General features: G+C 45.7%; 1 protein-coding gene across 3 annotated transcripts in view; it reads left to right on the top strand.

The window, feature by feature from the left end:
- The window catches only part of aifm3 (AIF family member 3), a 212488-nt gene that overhangs the window by 137338 nt on the left and 54480 nt on the right, over nucleotides 1-20670 (top strand). For all 3 annotated transcript variants that reach the window (XM_080208720.1, XM_080208722.1, XM_080208721.1), the window contains 2 exons: nucleotides 1641-1907; nucleotides 18858-19074. In XM_080208720.1, coding sequence (XP_080064846.1) covers nucleotides 1877-1907; nucleotides 18858-19074 — 248 coding nt within the window. In that variant the 5' untranslated portion in view covers nucleotides 1641-1876. The remainder of the gene's footprint in view (nucleotides 1-1640; nucleotides 1908-18857; nucleotides 19075-20670) is intronic.

The following is a 20670-nucleotide window of genomic DNA, read 5'->3' as shown; positions in this document are numbered from 1 at the left end:
TCACATGAAGTAGAAAGAGATAACCAGAGTCCCATTGCTTTCCTTCCCCAAACCAATATTTGCCATAGCAACCACCCTCTAGCATCAGTAAATATCCAGTTCACCCATCGTCACCTGGAAATGGATTGAGAATATCCAAACTCATTTCCCTGAGGTTGCAAACTCTGGATTAAGGCAGTTCTGGGGGATCCAAACATGTCTGTGTTAGATGGATTAGCCATGCTAAATCACCCCCTTAAGTGTCAGGGGGATTAACTAGGGTAAATACACGGGGTTACAGGGATAGGGCCTGGGTGGGATTGAGGTCGGCGCAGGCTCGATGGGCCAAATGACCTCCTTCTGCGCTGTTGGGATTCTATGATTCATCGCATGATCTGCAGCCTCCGACTGCACCCCCCCTCCACCCCCCCCGCCCCGCCCCCACACTTCCACCGTTTGTTGCCCAATTTGTGCATCTTAATGAATCACTGCCTTCCGAGGCCAATTGGAAACCGCAAAAAAAATCCAGTTGGATGATTTCTGATTGTCAGTCTAACAGCCTTTTGTCCCAACACCGATATTCTTTATAATTAGCAAATAAGTGTTCGCACAAAATGATAAAGCACTATTTGTTTCTTGCCACTCGTAGGTTTTCTCCAGGGTTTCTTGCGACACTTTCCTGGTTGACTTCCCATTCCTGCGTGGTACAGGCCAATCCTGGTGATTTGGAAGCCTAGAAACCTGCAAGATAGCCAAGCCTGGATTTGAACCCAGTTCCTGAAAGTTAAAGCCGAGTGTTTGTTGTAAAGCCATGCCCATCACCTCCCATACCCCACCCTCCTCGACACATGGTGGTGCCAACTCCGCATCTCAGAACAGTGGTGGTAAATACCCAGATGTATCACAGTCACAACCTCACACATCTTGCTGAAGACTTACTGCACTCTATGATGGCAATCTCACCTGTTTCGATGGTACCAGTATTATGTAACACCATGGTGCCAATCTCCACACACATGATGGTGGCGATCATACCACCCACACAATGGAACCAATCCCATGAACAACACAAAGTCAACGCGAGCGCCCCAGGGAAGACCTACATTTATATAGCGCCATTCATGGCCACCAGACATTTCAAGGTGCATCACAGTTAATGAAGTATTTTATTTAAGTGTGGTCACTACAAAACGCAGCAGCTTACTGGCACTCAGCAAATGCCCAGAAACAGCAATGTTCTAATGGTGGCAATAGCAGTGGTTAGCACTGCTGCCTCACAATGTCAGGGACCCGGGTTCGATTGTTGCTTGGGTCACTATCTGTGCGGACTCTGCACGTTCTCCCCGTATCTGCGTGGGTTTCCTCCCACAGTCCAAAAGATGTATTGGTTAGGATGCATTGGCCATGCTAAATTCTCCCTCAGTGTACCCGAACAGGCACCAGAATGTGACGACTAGGGGATTTTCACAGTAACTTCATTACAGTGTTAAGGTAAGCCTACTTGTGGCTAATAAATAAACGTTAAACAATAATGTACAATAAAGAAATATGTGAAGTTGAGTACCAGCTGTATTGGGGTGAGTGGTTACACCTTGGTTTCGTTTAGATTACTGTGGTTTAGAAAGAACAGATAAAGGATATGTTTGTTCTTGTTTGTTTAGATTTTGAAGATTGGCTATTGATAAATGCACCATGGATTGGTTCTCAGACGCATGGACACCCCTGCACCCTGATGTTTGACAAGCACCTAATGGACTAACATGGCCTCCGTGTAAAACTGCCTTCCCTCTGAAGCAGACCAGACGCCCTGGTTCGGCACAGCTGCTCATCAAGACGCCGTGGTCCCTGGTTCTTTGGTTTCCATAGCAACGCGCCAACCTTCGAGCTTGGCCCAGTCATGGGAGGATGTTTCTCGAAGCCCAAACCAGGTGACGACTCTTTCAAATGCTCCACTAATTGCTCCTCGTACTCGAGGAGGTTTCAGTACATTCTGAATAATTCTGACTGAAGTAGGTCAACACACTGAGTAAGGGGGGCAGCGCTGAGGAATTTTAAATCTCTTTCATCCACGCTCGCTGCAGCTTATGGAGCCTTTGAAAATTTGTTTATCCCCGAGAGTACCAAATTTCCACAACGCCTTCCAACACAATCCTATTAAAATAAAATTCTCTCCCAAGTGGAGAGAGCTCTTGATTCCCCACTGGCTTTAAAGGTGCAGTGTTCCATTGGGTTTACTGCCATCATTAATTCAGGTTCATTCTCCACATGAACCACTTTTAAGTTGCAGCTTGCTTTGGGGATCAGTTTATGACCCTGTGGAATCCTTGCTTCCTTTCCTTTCAGTAAGCATCGTTGGGAGAACTGGATAGGTGGGTCAAAAATGCGAAGAGAGAAATACAAACCGAGAAATTATTAGGACCACTGTTACCAAAAGAATGCGTAGGCTTATTTATTGGTGTCACAAGTAGGCTTACGTTAACACTGCAGTGAAGCTACTGTGAAACTCATCAAGTCGCACACACTCCCCATTTGGGCAGGAAGAATAAAAAAGAAACATGTTGTCTAAATGGCGAGAGATTGTAGAGCACTGCGGTGCAGAGGGATCCGGGCGTCTTAGTGTATGGATCGCAAAGACTAGTGCAGAGGTACAGCAAGTAATTAGGAAAACTAATAGAATGTTATCATTTATTGTGAGAGGAATTGAATGCAAAAGCAGAGAGGTTATGCTTGGTTATACAGGACACTGGTGAGACCACATCTGGGGTACAGTGTCTCTTTATTTAAGGAAGGATGTAAATACGTTGGAAGCAGTTCAGGGTAGATTAGCTAGATCAGTGACTGGAATTGGTGGATTGTCTTACTGGGCAGGGCTAGGTTTGCGCAATAGTGCAAGGTACCAATGAGGAGGCTGCTGTAATCATGGAATGATTTATTTAAACGACAAGGTAAAACTCTAAACAGACACAGCAACCACAATACAGGTCTTTACTCCTAGACCGCCTGACTCTCACAGAGGGTCTGCTTACTTCCGCATCCTCCGATTGGTTGAAGTCCGTGCACTTCCATGCAATAGACACCTGAGTGGGTCATGTGATTGGCAGACTATCACCCCTTAAAGGGACCATGCTACCACATCTCTTCCCCTGTCAACTCCCTTAATTCTACACACATAACAGGATAAACTTTGTAACTATTTATGACAAGGGCAGAAATGAAAACGGGTACAGTCTTTTATAAGGTTGGTCGATCAGGCAAGTCCCAGGTCTGGTGGAGCACCTCAATTCAATGATTCAGATTCCACCGCGCCACAGGACAGCGAGTTCCACGAATTCACCTCCCTCTGGGAGAAGGTGGCACGATGGCACGGTGGTTAGCACTGCTGCCTCACAGGACCAAGAACCCAGGTTCGATTGTCTGCACTGTCTGTGCGGAGTTTGCACATTCTCCCCGTGTCTGTGTGGGTTTTCTCTGGGTGCTCTGCAGTCTGAAAGATGTGCTGGTTAGGTGCATTGGCCGCGCTAAATTCTACCTCAGTGTACCTGAACAGGCACCAGAGTGTGGCGACTAGGGGATTTTTGCAATAACTTCTTTACAGTGTTAATGTAAGCCTACTTGTGACACTAATAAAGTGGCACTAATAAATAAACAAAAAACTTAAGAAGTAGTTCCTCCTTAGTTTTAAATCTACGCCTCTCAACCCGTACCTGTGACCCCTTGTTCACGATTGCCCCATAAGAGGAAATATTTGGTCTACGTTTACTTTATCAATCCCTTAGATTCCCTCCCCTCGTACGTCAACCCCTTCATCCCGGAAGCCATCAGATGAAGCTCCTCTGAACTGCCTCCATTGTCATCATATCCTTCCTCAAATAAGGAGACCAAAACCGGACACCACATTTCAGATGTGGTCTCACTGACTCCCTGTACGTTCATGCGGTTCCATACAATAGGCCCTGGTGGGTCATGTGATCAGTAGATGCTCCCCTTTAAAGGGGTCACACCACCATTGCTTGTATCCACTGGAGTTTAGAACAGTAAGAAGCAACTTGAGTGTAACTTTTATGATCCTGAGGGGTTTGACAGGGTGGATGTGAAGAGGATGTTTCCTCTTGTGGGAGGATCTGGAATGAGATTCTCTGCCTCATAACACCAGGGATCTGGCTTGATTCCTGGCGTGGGTCATTGTCTGTGCAGAGTCTGTGTGTTCTTCCCGTGTCTGCATGGGTTTCCTCCAGGTGCTCAGGTTTCCTCCCATAGTCCGAAAAACGTGCATTGGGCGTGCCAAATTCTCCCTCAGTGTACCCGAACGGGCACCAGAATGTGGTGACTAGGGGATTTTCACAGTAACTTCATTGCAGTGTTAATGTAAAGCAACTTGTGACACTAATAAATAAACTTATCCATTAAAGCGCAAAGGGAGTAGAACAGTGAGGCAGAAGCAGAGGGCGTTTAAAGTGAGGCTTTGAGGCCTCCACAATGTAGTCAGAAAGTACAAAGACAGAATACCCAAAGTCACCTGGGCCATTAGGAAAATGAAGCTGCATTTAAAAAATCCTACATTGTTTTACCTTTAACTAAATTCCATCAAATAAAATGGTCAAGCGATCCTTTGGTCTGATGCCAATGATGAATGGGCCTGGTGCTGTCATCAAGCCAATGAATTTACCTCAAACCTGGAGAGAATATGACATTAAGTAATTATCTGATAGGTGGTTTTAAGGATCACTCTGAGTTTTGATAACCCTCCCCCTCTCTTACTGGCATGAGAGAGACCGGGTGAGTCTTATGAAAGACAAAGAAAATGATCAATACTTAGGGGCGCAGGGCAAGTCTAGAATATTTAATTTACTTCATATCGGGCTTTAAAAAGAAAGAAACATATTGGAGAAGTGGGGATAATGGATGGGGGGAGGAAAGGGAGTTAATAAGAAACTTTTAGATAATTTAGACCCCACCCACTCCCCCTATAGGTGAGAAATGGATTTTAGGATTTTTTTCATGCACAAAGTACATAAGATTTGACATTAGGACTTGTTGGAAAAATGGATCTGAAACTTTCCTGTTTTTACGCTCATTCTGGGCTTAGAATTCTTTTCATCAGGTCACCCCCCTCAGGGTCAGTCATGGACAAAAGCTTGGTTCAAGGACTGAAAAATAGCAAGTCGTGGAACTAAATGTTTTTTTTCCAGACTGGAAGATGGTAAATAGTTCCCCAAAGTTGAGTGCTAGAACCACTGTTTCTGTAATATATAAAAATGATGTGAATACTGGGCTACAGGGTAAAATTTCAAAGGGTTGGCAGACAGCGAGGACAATACTGCGACAAGATGTGGCCAGTCTAGAATAATGGGTTGAAATGTAGCAAATGGAATTTAATGAAAAGTAGTGTGAGGTGGTGCATTTTGGCTCAGAGAGACACAGCTCTAAAGAGAGCAGAGAGACCAGGGATTCATGTGTGTTAATATCTGAAGGTGGCAGGACACATTGAGAGAGTAGGTCACAAAGCCAAAAGGGTGGAATTTTCATGTCCTACTGTCACGGGAATCGTAGCGGGCAGGTGCGGACCATGCAAAGATCCATTGATATCCTGGCAAGTGCAGACAGGAAGTCCCGCCCAGAGAATCTGGGTCTTTATAAGTAGAGGCATTAAATACAAAAATAGTGAAGTTATGCTGAACTTTGATAAAGCTCTGGTTAAGCCACAACTGGACTATGGGCAGCACGGTGGCACAGTGGTTAGCACTGCTGCCTCACAGCATCAGGGACCCAGGATTGATTCCCGGCTTGGGTCACTGTCTGTGTGGAGTTTGCATGTTCTCCCCATCTCTGCGTGGGTTTCCTCTGGGTCCTCCCACATTCTGAAAGATGTGCTGGTTAGATGCATTGACCTGAACAGGCACCGGACTATGGCGATTGGGGGATTTTCACAGTAACTTCATTGCAGTGTTACTTGTGGCTAATAAATAAACTTACTTATGGTGTCCCGTTCTGATCACCACACTTTAGGACAGATGTGAGGGTCTTTGAGAAGGATACAAGAGGACTTTGCAGAATGGTTCCAGGAGCAGTTTGTGTGTAGCTTTGATCCCCTTTTCTGAGGAAGGATGTTCTTGCTCTCGAGGGAGTGCAGCAAAGATTTACCAGGCTGATTCTGGGGATGGCGGGACTGATGTATGAGGAGAGATTGACTAGGTTAGGATTGTTTTCGCTGGAGTTCAAATGAATGAGAGGGGATTTCATAGAGACTTATAAAATTCTAACAGAGCTGGACAGGGTAGATGCAGGGAGGATGTTCCCGACGGTGGGGCAGTCCAGAACCAGGGGTCACAGTCTGAGGATTCAGAGTAGAACATTTAGGATGGAGGTGAGGAGACAACTCTTCACCTAAAGAGTGGTGAGACTATGGAATTCATTATCACAGGAAGTAGTTGACACCAAAGTATTGAATATATTCAAGAGGAGACGAGATAAAGCACTTGGGGCAAATGGGATCAAAGGTTGTTGGAAGAAAGCAGGATTAGGCTATTGAGTTGGATGATCAGCCATGATCGTGATGAATGGTGGAGCAGGCTCGAAGGGCCAAATGGCCTCCTCCTGTTCCTATCTACTGTGTCAGGTTGGAGAAGCTCGGACTGTTTACCTTGGAGCAAAGGGGGTTGAGGGGAGATTTGGTAGAGGTGAATAAGATTTTGTCAGATGTAGATGGAGTAGAGAAAGAAAAGCTGTTCCCATTAGGTGGTGGTACTAAGGGAGACAGATTGAAGGTTTTGGGTAAGAGATGCAGGAGTGTGTGAGGAAACACTTCTTCACAAAGCAACTCATAATGACTTGGAACTCACTGACTACAAGGAAACAGAGTTGATCATAGATTTCCAATGAAATTGAATGGACAATTGAGGGAAAAACCTGCAGGACTTTGAGGATAGAGTGTCCAATTATTTGAGTTGGTGAAAAGTTTTGACAGGATAGATTGGGAGAAGCATTTTTTTGATGGGACGATCTAGAACAAGGAACATAAACTGAGACCATTCAGAGGATGAATTCAGGAAGGACGTTTTTTTCCTCCCACAATGTGTGATGGAGATCTGAAACTCTCCCTCAAGAAGCTGCTGAGTCTGTTTTTTAGGTTTATTTATATTAGTGTTACAAGTTAGGCTTATATTAACACTGCAATGAAGTTACTGTGAAAATCCCCTAGTCGCCACACTCCGGCGCTTGTTCGGGTACACTTCAGGACAATTTAGCGTGGCCAATGCACCCTAATCAGCATGTCTTTTGGACTGTGGAAGGAAACCGGAGCACTCGGAGGAAGCCCATGCAGACATGGGGAGGACATGCCGATTCCGTACAGACAGTGACCCAGGTCCCTGTGAGGCAGCAGTACTAACCAGTGTGCTGCCCTTAGCTGTGGCACGACCTCCCCCACAAAGCAACAGTTTGCATTTCCTGGAAGGATTTGAAAAATCCATTAACTCTCTGCATCAAACTTTAAATTCCCTCAGAGAGATTGCTTTCTGTTTGCTCAGAGTTATTAGCAGGATTTAGAAATCAAAAATGCTTTTCCCTTTTGACCTATGGATCCGGCTGCAGCGGCACTAAGCCAAATGCATTCTTAATTGTAAAGTAATGGTATGATTCATGCCTGAGCCCTTCGGCACGATGCTGTCATGGGAGAAATGATTCTCAACCATACTGCTCTCTAACCAATACATCCCAATACATTTCACACTGACCCAGCAGCTTCCCTCTGCAGCAGGACAGTTGGGTTTGTTTGTTAAGACGAGGCACGGGACAACAGTTACACATTGGTATAAAGTTTGAAGACATCAGACATCTGTGCCAGTGTAGGTGATATATCTGAAGCTCCCTCTCACAGGGAGTTAGTGCAGGAGACCTTAAGGAAGGCGCATCTGTACTCTTCCCTAGAGAAATGGTGACATTTGCTGGCTGAGTACATTGACCCTGGACACCAAGTGCAAAGATACTGGGCAGAACCCTCCGATCCCGCCCGCGGCTGGGACTCTCTGGTCCTGCTCCAGTCAGTGGAGATTTGGCTGAGCCCCAGATTGGCTGTTTTCACAGGCAGGGGGTGGGGTGCTGCGCGAGGGGAGGACTCTATTATTATTCATTGCAAAACACAGTGAGATCCTAGAGGCTCTGTGAATGCGTTTTTGTTTGCGGTAACCATGGCAGCACTGGTAGCTGTTGCTGCACAGGCAACAACATCCACTGAAGCTGTTCTTAGCATTCTGACAACACCAGAATCTTCCAGCCTGTCACACTCTCCAAAGTGTTCTGTCCAATAATTGTGGGCAATGATCTGCAGGTCTGATCAGTGGATCCATCCCACGTTTCCATCACGTGGGAGTCTGGAGGATCTGGGTGCCTGGATCCTCCACTCAGTGCAGTTGTTTCTCCTGCCTCCATGAAGAAAATGCTACTCTTTGGAACACACACACACACACACACACACACACACACACACACACACACACACACACACACACACACACCCCACCCCCCCCACCATAAATTGTAAGTCCACCATTTTTCCAAAAATACAGACTGTGGAATTCCAGCCGGAGTTTTCGTAGCCTTCTACGTAGTCTGCTAAATTCCATCACTTACTCTTCAATAGAAAGATTCCAGGATTTCCAAAAACTATCGAAAATTGACCAAGCTTCATGTGCATTTACTTGGTCATCCTTTTAATAAACCTTATCCATAAAGTTTAGTACATTATCCAGACCTTCCTCCAAGTCCAAATATTCCAACTCCAATTCAGAAAAAACTTTGATTAATTTTACTTGGTGAAGAAGGAGCCAAAGGTTATTCCTTGTTTTCTTTTACTCAGACCTGTTACCATAGTCCACATGATGGCTTCACTTCTCCTAAGGTCATAAGGCTCAGTTTCTGAAAATAATGGTGAATAGTCATATCCAGACACTTTTACTCCAGCTTCAGCCATTTTGTTGTCCTCTACTCACTCCTTAGTTGGTTAGAATTTGAGTGAAGTCTTCTCCCTTTTCTTCCTTTCAAGAAAAGCCAAAACTTGCAGCCCTTTACATGAAACCAACAGCCATCCATTGCTACCACTGTTTGAGCCTCAAGGTTGCCGTTCAGTAAATGAGACACAAGTTCTGCACCTTCAAAAACTACTATTATTTCTTTGATCCAACTGCGCATGCAATTCTAAACCAACACCCAGTGTCACCTGAAGCCCCTGTACATATCAATGACTTCTATTGGATAACTGGAAGGTCTGTTAACCCATTCCTAACACTACTTTCTCAATAGTGAGCAGTGCTTCATTCTCAACTGTGATCCACTACCTGGATCCACTATAGTTTGCCTACTGCCCCTACAGGTCCACACCAGATGCCATTTCCCTGGCCCTGGAAAATCTAGGTAACAAGGATACTGATGTCAAACTCCTATTTATTGACTACAGCTCAGCCTTCAACACTATTATTCCCATGAAACTCATCTCCAAACTCTGTGCCTGAGCCCCAGCACCTCCCTCTGTGACTGGATCCTGAACTTCCCAACTCACAGACCACAATCAGTAAGGACAGGCAACAACACCTCCTCCATGATCATCCTCAACACCGGTGCCCCACAAGGCTGTGTTCTCAGCCTCCTCCTATACTCCTTATACACCTATGACTGTGCGGCCAAATTCCCCTCCAACTCAATTTTCAAGTTTGCTAATGATGCCACCGTAGTGGCTCAGACCTCAAACAAAGAAGAGACAGAGTACAGGAATGAGATAGAGAATCTGATGAACTGGTGCAGCAACAATCATCTCTCCCCCAATGTCAATGAAATGAAGGAAATTGCCATTGACTTCAGGAAGCGTAAAGGAGAACAAGCCCCTGCCTACATCAATGTGGATAAAGTAGAAAGGGTCGAAAGCTTCAAGTTTTTAGGTGTCCAAATCACCAACAACCTGCAGTGGTCCCCCCCCATGCCGACACTATAGTTAAGAAAGCCCACCAACGCCTCTATTTTCTCAGAAGACTAAGGAAATTTGGCAAGTCAGCTATAACTCTCACCACAGAAAGCATTCTTTCTGGCTGTAACACAGCTCGGTATGGCTCCTGCTCTGCCCAAGACCACAAACAACTACAAAAAAGATCATGAATGTAGCCCAATCCATCATGCAAAACAGCTTCCCATCCATTGTCTCTGTCTACACTTGCTGCTGCAGCCTAGCATTATTAAGGACCCCATGCACCCTGACATTCTCTCTTCCACCTTCTTCTGTTGGGAAAAAGATATAAAATTCTGAGGTCACGTACCAACCAATTCAAGGACAGCTTTTTCCCCGCTGCTGTCAGACTTTTGAATGAACTTACCTTGCTATCCAAGTAGGCCTTGCTCTGTTGTTTCTTCTGTCCCATTTTGACAGCTGCTGCCATACGTGCAGCCTGTACAGTCTCTAACAATTGCTGCACTACCCTTCACATGATTAAGAGCTGTAGCGACACCTAACCCCAATAGATAGTCAATAGCTCTCATAGGACACCCAGTCATTAGCGTGTGAGGTGCAATTTTAAAGCCCAATTCCAGAGTAAATTTCCTTGCTGCTCTTCTACACATTTCCCACAGTCTGTCTGTCTGATACCATTCTCCACTCTTAAAGATCCATCAACATAATCATGTCGTAATTGCTGTACATTCTCTTCCTGCACAGTTCCACAAACCCCCCCTCCCTCACCTTCCCCCAGCCTCCACCCCCTTGTTTTGGCACAAAACGTCTCTTGGGATCACTAGCAGGCACCACTTGCCATTCATGAGGTTCACCCCCATAATGAAGCTCATCAGCTAGAAAAGTGGGTATTTTTGGTACGCGTAATCTACCTTGGAGCAAAAGATTCCGCCGCGCTAAACAAACTTGACTAACAGAGCCACCTTTGACTCAACCATCTCACAACAGCTGTAGTGTGTGTTCTGTAAATGGGTTAAAGCCAGTCATATATGTGAAAAATTGTACTGCCCAAAACACCACTGAAAATTGCACTCACACACAGCAAACTCTCATTCCACTGGAGTGAGGAGCCCAGAGGCGTAAGCCACTGGTCGCAGTCTGTTGTGTCTTTCCTGTAAAGGAACAGCTGAGAGAATTAAAGCCATTTCCAATGCAAACAGGAGATCAGGATCTGTCACACACAATGCTGGTGCTGAAACCAAAGCACGCTTTAAATCAGATACTGTGTGTGTGCTGCTCAGCCCATGGCCATTTTTGCACAGTAGCTCTGACAATGGAGAAGCTTTAGTCATAAATGCATCAATATGATTTCTTCAGCATCACACTGAATCAAGGAAAGATCGAAATGCACCAACATCCTTTGGAAGAGGCAATTATAAGATTGAAGAAAAGCAAATTGATTCTATCTCTCATTTACCTCAAGTAACAACAGCACCCAAATTAACCAGACAAGATGGTATGATTGGAGCTTCCTGAGGGTTAACTTTACAACTTAAATTAGTGAGGCGGGTAAGCAATTCATCTAACAACTGGAGATTAGTTTTAGTTGCAGTTTGTAACAAAAGATCATCAATGTCTTGAACTAAACATTCAGGTTGTGAAAACCCCTCTAATCCTGTAACCAACCGACAAGGAAATATAGATGGAGAATTATGAAATCTCCGAGGTAAACAAGTCCAAGAGTATTGTTGGCCAACAAACGTTGAAGGAAATTTATACTGACACTGCTGATTTAGTGGAGTAGACCAAAACCCATTACTTATACCCAGCACAGTAAAATATTTAGCCTGTGGAATGTATTTTAACAGTGTCGCTGGATTAGTGGCTAGAGATGGTGCTGTTAACGGAGTAACCTTGTTTAACATTCTATAATCTATCATTAAATGCCAAGGAGCATTTGGGCTCTGACTTAATGACAAAGTGTAACTTTCTTGAGTCATTATCAGGTTCATTGGAACAGGAGGTGGCTCTGAAGGTGCTGAATGGTCTCACCTCACAGGAAAAGGATGTGGAGATCCCCAATTTTCATTATGTTCTAAATGTTGATTGTTGCTATCTGCGCAGCACCCTTTACCCTCATCCCTCACCTCAACTATCTCAAACACCCTAATCTACAGCCTTGCCCTCATCCTTCACCCCAACTATCTCAAACACCCTAATCTACCGCATTACCCTCATCCCTCACCCCAACTATCTCAAACACCCTAATCTACCGCTTTACCCTCATCCCTCACCTCAACTATCTCAAACACCCTAATCTACTGCATTACCCTCATCCCTCACCTCAACTATCTCAAACACCCTAATCTACCGCTTTACCCTCATCCCTCACCTCAACTATCTCAAACACCCTAATCTACAGCCTTACCCTCATCCCTCACCCCAACTATCTCAAACACCCTAATCTACCGCATTACCCTCATCCTTCACCCCAACTATCTCAAACACCCTAATCTACCGCATTACCCTCATCCTTCACCCCAACTATCTCAAACACCCTAATCTACCGCTTTACCCTCATCCCTCACCCCAACTATCTCAAACACCCTAATCTACCGCATTACCCTCATCCCTCACCCCAACTATCTCAAACACCCTAATCTACCGCTTTACCCTCATCCCTCACCTCAACTATCTCAAACACCCTAATCTACCGCATTACCCTCATCCCTCACCCCAACTATCTCAAACACCCTAATCTACCGCTTTACCCTCATCCCTCACCTCAACTATCTCAAACACCCTTATCTACCGCATTACCCTCATCCTTCACCCCAACTATCTCAAACACCCTAATCTACCGCTTTACCCTCATCCTTCACCCCAACTATCTCAAACACCCTAATCTACCGCATTACCCTCATCCTTCACCCCAACTATCTCAAACACCCTAATCTACCGCTTTACCCTCATCCCTCACCTCAACTATCTCAAACACCCTAATCTACCGCTTTACCCTCATGCCTCACCTCAACTATCTCAAACACCCTAATCTACCGCTTTACCCTCATCCCTCACCTCAACTATCTCAAACACCCTAATCTACAGCCTTACCCTCATCCCTCACCCCAACTATCTCAAACACCCTAATCTACCGCATTACCCTCATCCTTCACCCCAACTATCTCAAACACCCTAATCTACCGCATTACCCTCATCCTTCACCCCAACTATCTCAAACAACCTAATCTACCGCTTTACCCTCATCCCTCACCCCAACTATCTCAAACACCCTTATCTACCGCATTACCCTCATCCCTCACCCCAACTATCTCAAACACCCTAATCTACCGCTTTACCCTCATCCCTCACCTCAACTATCTCAAACACCCTAATCTACCGCATTACCCTCATCCCTCACCCCAACTATCTCAAACACCCTAATCTACCGCTTTACCCTCATCCCTCACCTCAACTATCTCAAACACCCTTATCTACCGCATTACCCTCATCCTTCACCCCAACTATCTCAAACACCCTAATCTACCGCTTTACCCTCATCCTTCACCCCAACTATCTCAAACACCCTAATCTACCGCTTTACCCTCATCCCTCACCTCAACTATCTCAAACACCCTAATCTACCGCTTTACCCTCATGCCTCACCTCAACTATCTCAAACACCCTAATCTACCGCATTACCCTCATCCTTCACCCCAACTATCTCAAACACCCTAATCTACCGCTTTACCCTCATCCCTCACCTCAACTATCTCAAAAACCCTAATCTACCGCTTTACCCTCATCCCTCACCCCAACTATCTCAAACACACACATCATTCCCTGCTGTATTGATAATTCTGTCTTCAACTTTTCAATTTCTCACTGACACTTTGAATGGTCAGCTGTGGGAGTCTGCTTTTCATCTGATTCTTATTTCTCTCTCAGGTTGGCACAGTGGCACAGTGGTTAGTGCCACTGCCTCACACATCAGGGACCTGTGTTCGATTCCAGGCTTGGGTCATTGCCTGTTTGTACGTTGTTCCTGTGTCTGCATGGGTTTCCTCTGGGTGCTCCAGTTTCCTCTCACAGTCCAAAGATGTGTGGGTTAGGTTGATTGGCCATGCTAAATTGATCCTAGTGTCAGGGGGAATTAGCAGGGTAAATGTGTAGGGTTACGGGGATAGGGCCTGGGTGGGATTGTGGTCAATGTAGACTCGATGGACCAAATGGCCTCCTTCTGCACGGCAGGATTCAATGATTACTGACTGGGTGTAAAACCTTAAATGCTGCCTGCAGATTGGTGCATTTCTCTGTTAATACAGACACAGCTTTTCCTGCCTTATCCTTTTCAATAATAACCTGCTCCTTTTCATGGTAAGCTTTTGCACACCGCATCTGAAACTGAGCCATGTGCCGCATATTAACTTGACCTCTTTGCTCATGATCTGCCATTAAACTCAAAGCCCTTCTTTCTCTCTCCATTCTAATTTTAACATCCTTCTGCACTTTCTTTACTTCTATATCTACAACATGCTGTAACTCATCCTCTCATCTTCATTGTTACTCGTAGTTGCCCTATTTCTAACCTTGCATTCTCCGATTCATCATTTAACTTCCCTTTCCTTTCCGTGTAACTGCCCAGACAACTCACAACTGTTCGCTTTCCTTGAGCTCCACACCCTTCTTTCTAATAATTTTGATGTATGGATCCCAGATCCTCTTCATGAATGATACAAAATTCTACCCAATGTGGCCATTTTTATGGAAATAATCTCCTTACATTTCTTCCCATTTCGAACACTCTGCCATTTTCCCCGTTATGTCTAGATTAAACTAAAGGACTTGGCCCAGGAGCTCACTTTGTGCTAAAAATTAGTTCCTATTCCCCCTACACTTGGCGTATCAGGAATATGAATCAATCCATCCCCCACAATACTACCAAAAGATAGGTCTTTAATCCCTTGTCACGGCCAGCTAGAGAGTTACCACCTGCCCCTGTTTAAGCGAGAGTCCCCTATACTGTGTTTATTCACTCAGAGTAAACATCAGATTTGTTCAAAATCACTTAAAAGTTTTAAGAGTCCAATTTTTACAGTTACTTTCCGGGTTCTCCCTGACAATCCGATTGGGATGACGGAGGGAAATCCGGTTCAATTTCTCGTTTACTCTGTCTCAAAGTGGCAGGGGATAAAGTTGGCATAGTCGTTCTGGGCTGTGATGTTCTGTCAATTATCTCCCATTGAGGTGGAATGGAGAGCAATGTAGTGAAGGAGCTCATAGAATCATGGGCTGGAATATCACTGCCCTGCCCCCCCCACGGGAATCGGAGCGGGGGAGGGGCGGACACTGCCAGGTCTGTTGATCTCGGGCGGGATTTTACGGTTTCGGGACGAGCGAGGCCGTCAAATCCTGCCCAAAGAATCCCTACAGTGCAGAAGGAGGCCATTCGGCCCATCGAGCCTGCAACAACAAAAAGTCCCACCCAGGCCCTATCCCCATAACCCCATGTATTTACCCATGGGCAGCACGATAGCACAGTGGGGTGGCACGGTAGCACAGTGGTTACCACTGCTGCTTCACAGCGCCAGGGTCCTGGGTTCGATTCCCGGCTCAGGTCACTGTCTGTGTGGAGTTTGCACATTCTCCTCGTGTCTGCGTGGGTTTCCTCCGGGTGCTCCGGTTTCCTCCCACAGTCCAAAGATGTGTGGGTTAGGTTGATTGGCCGTGCTAAAAATTGCCCCTTACTGTCCTGAGATGTGTAGGCTAAAGGGATGAGCGGGTAAATGTGTAGGGATATGGGGATAGGGCCTGGGTGGGATTGTGTTCGGTGCAGACTCGATGGGCCGAAGGGCCTCTTTCTACACTGTAGGTTCTATGATTCTATGATACCCGGCTAGTTTTCCATGGCCACTCAACTTAACTTGCACATCTTTGGACTGTGGGAAGAAACCAACGTAGACACGGGGGGGGGGCAGGGGGAGAAACTTGTAAACTCCACACAGACGGTCACCCAAGGCTGAGAATAAAAGCCGCTGTGAGGCAGCGGTGCTAACCTCTGTGCCACCGTGCCGCTCCATCTGTAACACGAAGCGAAGACAAGTCATTCGCCGGAGAGACGTAACTATCCCACACTCGAGCTGCGCGCAAAAAATATCCAGGTTAACCGATGTAAAGCGATCCGCCGTCTCTAACTCTGCAAAACAAGGCCCTCGTGCCCTGTGACTTTGCCATTTAATTTCCTAATTAAAGTTTTGCACAGTAGGTGGATTCCTGCGCAGCAGCCTCATTGCTGACTGTCAGCAGATTTGCTGCTCTCTGAGCCACAGTGGGCTCCGTGTCTGCACCAACCTTAAAGCTGAACTACCTTGCTTCAAATCAACATCCTGACAGGAAGACCTTGCCGCCTCACTATTCAGCGGAGGGTTCTTATCGACGAGTCGGTCGCTGTCGCTTTTGGAGATTTATGTAAAAAATCCTCAGCAGGTCCAGCGCGTGTTGGTTCTTTTTTTTGCCTGCACGGGAGCAAAACTGTTAACGAAGCCTGATTTTTAGGCCCCACCGGGAATGGAAGGAGGCAGTCACTAAGAAAAGGTGCTGACAACCTGCGTGCCGTGTCCATGGAAACATAGCTACATAAGTACATAAGAAATAGGAGCAGGAGTAGGCCATCTAGCCGTTCGAGCCTGCCCCGCCATTCAATAAGATCATGGCTGATCTGAAGTGGATCAGTTCCACTTTCCCGCTTTCTCCCCATAACCCTTAATTCCCTTGTCTATCAGAAACTCGGAGCAGGAGGAGGCCATTCGGCCTTTCGAGCTTGATCTGTCATTCATTACGATCATGTCAGATTGTCTAACTCAGTAGCCTCATCCTGCTTTCTGCCATAACCTTTGACCCCATTTGTCCCAAGTACTATATCCAACTGCCTCTTGATTACATTCAATGTTTTGGCATCAACTACTTCCTGTGGTAATGAATTCCACAGGCTCACCACTCTTTGGGTGAAGAAATGTCTCCTTATCTCTGTCCTAAATGGTCTACCCTGAATCCTCAGACCATGACCCCCTGGTTCTGGACTCTCCCACCATCAGGAACATCCTCCCTGCATCTACCTTGTCTAGTGCTGTTAGAATTTTATACGTCTCTATGAGATACCTCCCTCATTCGCCTGAACTCCAGTGATAACAATCCTAACCGAGTCACTCTCTCCTCAGACATCAGTCCATTCTATCCTGGGCTATTTTCCTGGATCAGGCTACTTTAAGACCAGTTGTGGACAGCTGGAGTTCCCCAGTGGGCCTCTGTTCCTCAGTGGAACCCAGTGAAACTGCCTGGAGCGAACATCCTGGCAACAGTGGGGAGCTGATGGCCTAGTGGTATTATCTCTGGACTATTAATCCAGAAACTTATCTACGGTCCCGGGTTCGAATCCCGCCACAGCAGATGGTGGAATTTGAATTCAATAAATGATATTTGGAACTAAGAATCTACTGATGACCACGAAACCGTTGTCAATTGTCAGAAAAACCCGTCTGGTTCACTAATGCCCTTTAGGGAAGGAAATCTGCTGTCCTTACCCGGTCTGGCCTACATGTGACTCCAAAAACAAAGCAATGTGGTTGACTCTCAATGACCCTCTGGATAAGGGCAACTAGGGATGGGCAATAAATGCTGGCCAGCCAGCGACGCCCATGTCCCATGAATGAGTAAAAATAATTAACCCTTCAATCTCCAGCGGCTGAGATTTCAACTCTCACATGCACCCACTGACCAAAATATTCCTGAAATTGGGAGCTGCCTGCCATTTTTAAAGGGCCCACAAGTTATTCCAACTTGTGGAAGTCCAGCTTTACATTCAACACCTCCTGCCAACCAAACAGTTCACTGTTTTACAGCCTTACCCATTCGAGATGCTGCTTTTAGGTAGTTTTTGCCCATTCGAAATTCCAGTGTGTTTTCACTCACTGATGTTGAATATTCTCTGCCATTTCTTGCCCATTCCACTGGTGCCAGTAACCGTTTTTGTACGTTTGTTTTGTACTCAGCATTAGTACCGTGCCTCCTATCTTAATTTGCAACTTCTTCCTGCCAAGTAATACAAGCCAGCAATCTGTCTTCACAGCTTATTACCTCACAAAGCAGGCATCATTTTCATAGAATCCCTCAGTGCAGAAGGCGGCCATTCAGCCCATCGAGACTGCACCGGCTCTCTGAAGAGCATCTTACCCAGTCTTACCCACACATTTACCGTGGCTAATTCCCCTAACCTGAACATCTTTGGACACTAAGGGACAATTTAGCATAGCCAATCCACCTAACCAGCACATCTTTGGACACTAAGGGGCAATTTAGCATGGCCAATCCACCTAACCTGCACATCTTTAGACACTAAGAGGCAATTTAGCATGGCCAATCCACCTAACCTGCACATCTTTGGACACTAAGAGGCAATTTAGCATGGCCAATCCACCTAACCTGCATATCGTTGGACTGGATTTTTATGAATCTAGGTCACACTGAGGCAAATAGATCCTTTCTGAGGGGCAATGAAGGTGAGATTTGAAATGAACTCTGATTAAAGGCCCTGTAACAACTAAAGTATAGTTTCCTTCCCTTTGTGTTCAAGCACCCTTGAAATGATGTCCACCAAACGAAAGTGAAGTCAACGAGAATAGAATAAATATTGAATGATACAACATCTTTATCATATATATCTAATTTACACACATAGAAAAACATTTTAAAGAGTATTACGCTTTTGGCAAATATTCCATTATCGATCTTACTTTGTGAATATATTTTGTTTTTCAACTTTCTGCTGAGGTACCCGGAGTGTATTTTGCAATATTCACAAGATATATTAATCTAGTGGCTCTTGGTAATATGCTATGACAGTTGTAACATTGAGTAATGCACTGCTCAAAGCATCGCTCCCATCTTTCAGTTGAAGTCAAAGTTGAAGTGATGGGTCCTGACAAGGAGAAGGAGCGAGAGAAGGAAAGTCTTTCACCCAATGGCAAAGTCAGCCCTGTGCCGCCATGTAAGGCCAACGGGAGCACCAAGCACATCGAGGAGCGACCCGTCACCATCGACCTTTACCAGAATCCAAAGGACATGGTCGAGGTGGCAGTGTGTCACGTCAATGAACTGCAGGATGGACAGTAAGTATCAGTCCATGAGCATCCAGTGACGCAACAATGAGACAGTACCCATATTGTACCAGGGAACCCACCACCAGTCAGTCAATCCAAAGGGCGAGAGTGCTGCTGGCATCCTTGTTTCAGAAACTCAGCTAATGTTCTGGGGACCCGGGTTCGAATCCTGCCACGGTTGATGGTGGAATTTGAATTCAATAAAAAAATCTGGAATTCAGAATCTACTGATGACCGTGAAACCATTGTCAGAAAAACCCATCTGGTTCACTACTGTCCTTTAGAGAGAGAAATCTTTACCTGGTCTGGCCTACATGTGACTCCAGATGCGCAGCAATGTGGTTGACTCTCAACTGCCCTCTGAACAAGGGTAACTAGGGATGGGCAGTAAATGCTGGCCTAGCCAGCAACGCCCACGTCCCATGAATGCATAAAGAAAAGACAATTCTTATCAAGACCCTGGTGCAGTAAAGATAGAGTCCATTGTCACTCATTTCTCAAGGTTATCCTAGAGTCATAGAATCCCTACAGTGCTGAAGGAGGCCATTCAGCCCATCAGGCCTGCACCAACCACAATCCCACCCAAGCCCTATTCTCTTAACCCCATGAATTTATTTTGCTATTCCCCCTGACGCTAAGGGACAATTTAGCATGGCCATTCAACCTAACCTGCACATTTTTGGACTGTGGGAAGAAACCAGGGAGCTGGAGGAAACCCATGCAGACATGGGGAGAAGGTGCAGACTCTGCACACACAGTCAGCTGAGGCCGGAATTGAACCTGGGTCCCTGGTGCTGTGAGGCCACAGTGCTAACCACTGTGCCACCCTGCCATTTTCCATTTCATCAATCATTGTTCAAAAGCAGAGAGTGGACTGGCCAACTGGGATTAAATGTATTGCTGGAGGCTCCATCACATGACTTAGCCCCAGGCGCCAACCATTGTTTGGCCAACACATCCATCCTTGTGACACACTGCCTTCCCTGGCCAATCCAAAAGCAGAAAGACTTATTATCCAAGCGGATGATACAGGACTGAGAGGCAAGCTGCCTTCATTTCCCATTTTCAGTCTTTTTTCTAGCTGATGAAGAGAAATGTTCAGTGAAAATGACAAAAAAAAACTTTCTTCAAATCCTGATGAGTTTTCTCCAGAGTTGCACGCAACAGTGTGCTGGAGACTGATCTTCAATCTCTCGAGTCTCCAGGACAATCCTGGAGCCTTGGCAACCCTATCCGAGAGAAGTAATGTAGTTTTCTCCATCAGTGGCTGGGTTAAAGCAGCCATCGCAATCAACATTTCAGGGTTTAATCTGCCCACGGAGCTGGAACTTTCACTGAACTCAATGAAAACCCACAACATAGAAATCCTCCCCTCAGTGAATGTCTTGTTTGGGCTGAGTTGATTAAATAGTCGGAGGGGTCAAACAAATCTTCCTGCTGACATGTTGATCCCAATATATCAGGTCCTGGGAACGGGATGGAGGAACAGGGGCTATGGTCTGATGGTGATCAGCAATGATGTGGAGATGCCAGCGTTGGACTGGGTTAAACACAGCAAGAAGTCAAGGGAATTAACCCTTATTCAAGAGAATTAAGGGTTATGGG

The sequence above is a fragment of the Carcharhinus amblyrhynchos genome, chromosome 20, assembly GCF_965287045.1.
Source record: "Carcharhinus amblyrhynchos chromosome 20, sCarAmb.v2.hapA, whole genome shotgun sequence".
NCBI classification, from domain to species: Eukaryota; Metazoa; Chordata; class Chondrichthyes; order Carcharhiniformes; family Carcharhinidae; genus Carcharhinus; species Carcharhinus amblyrhynchos.
The sequence above is the reverse complement of the archived record's forward strand: the minus strand, read 5'-3'. Positions and strand labels throughout refer to the sequence as shown.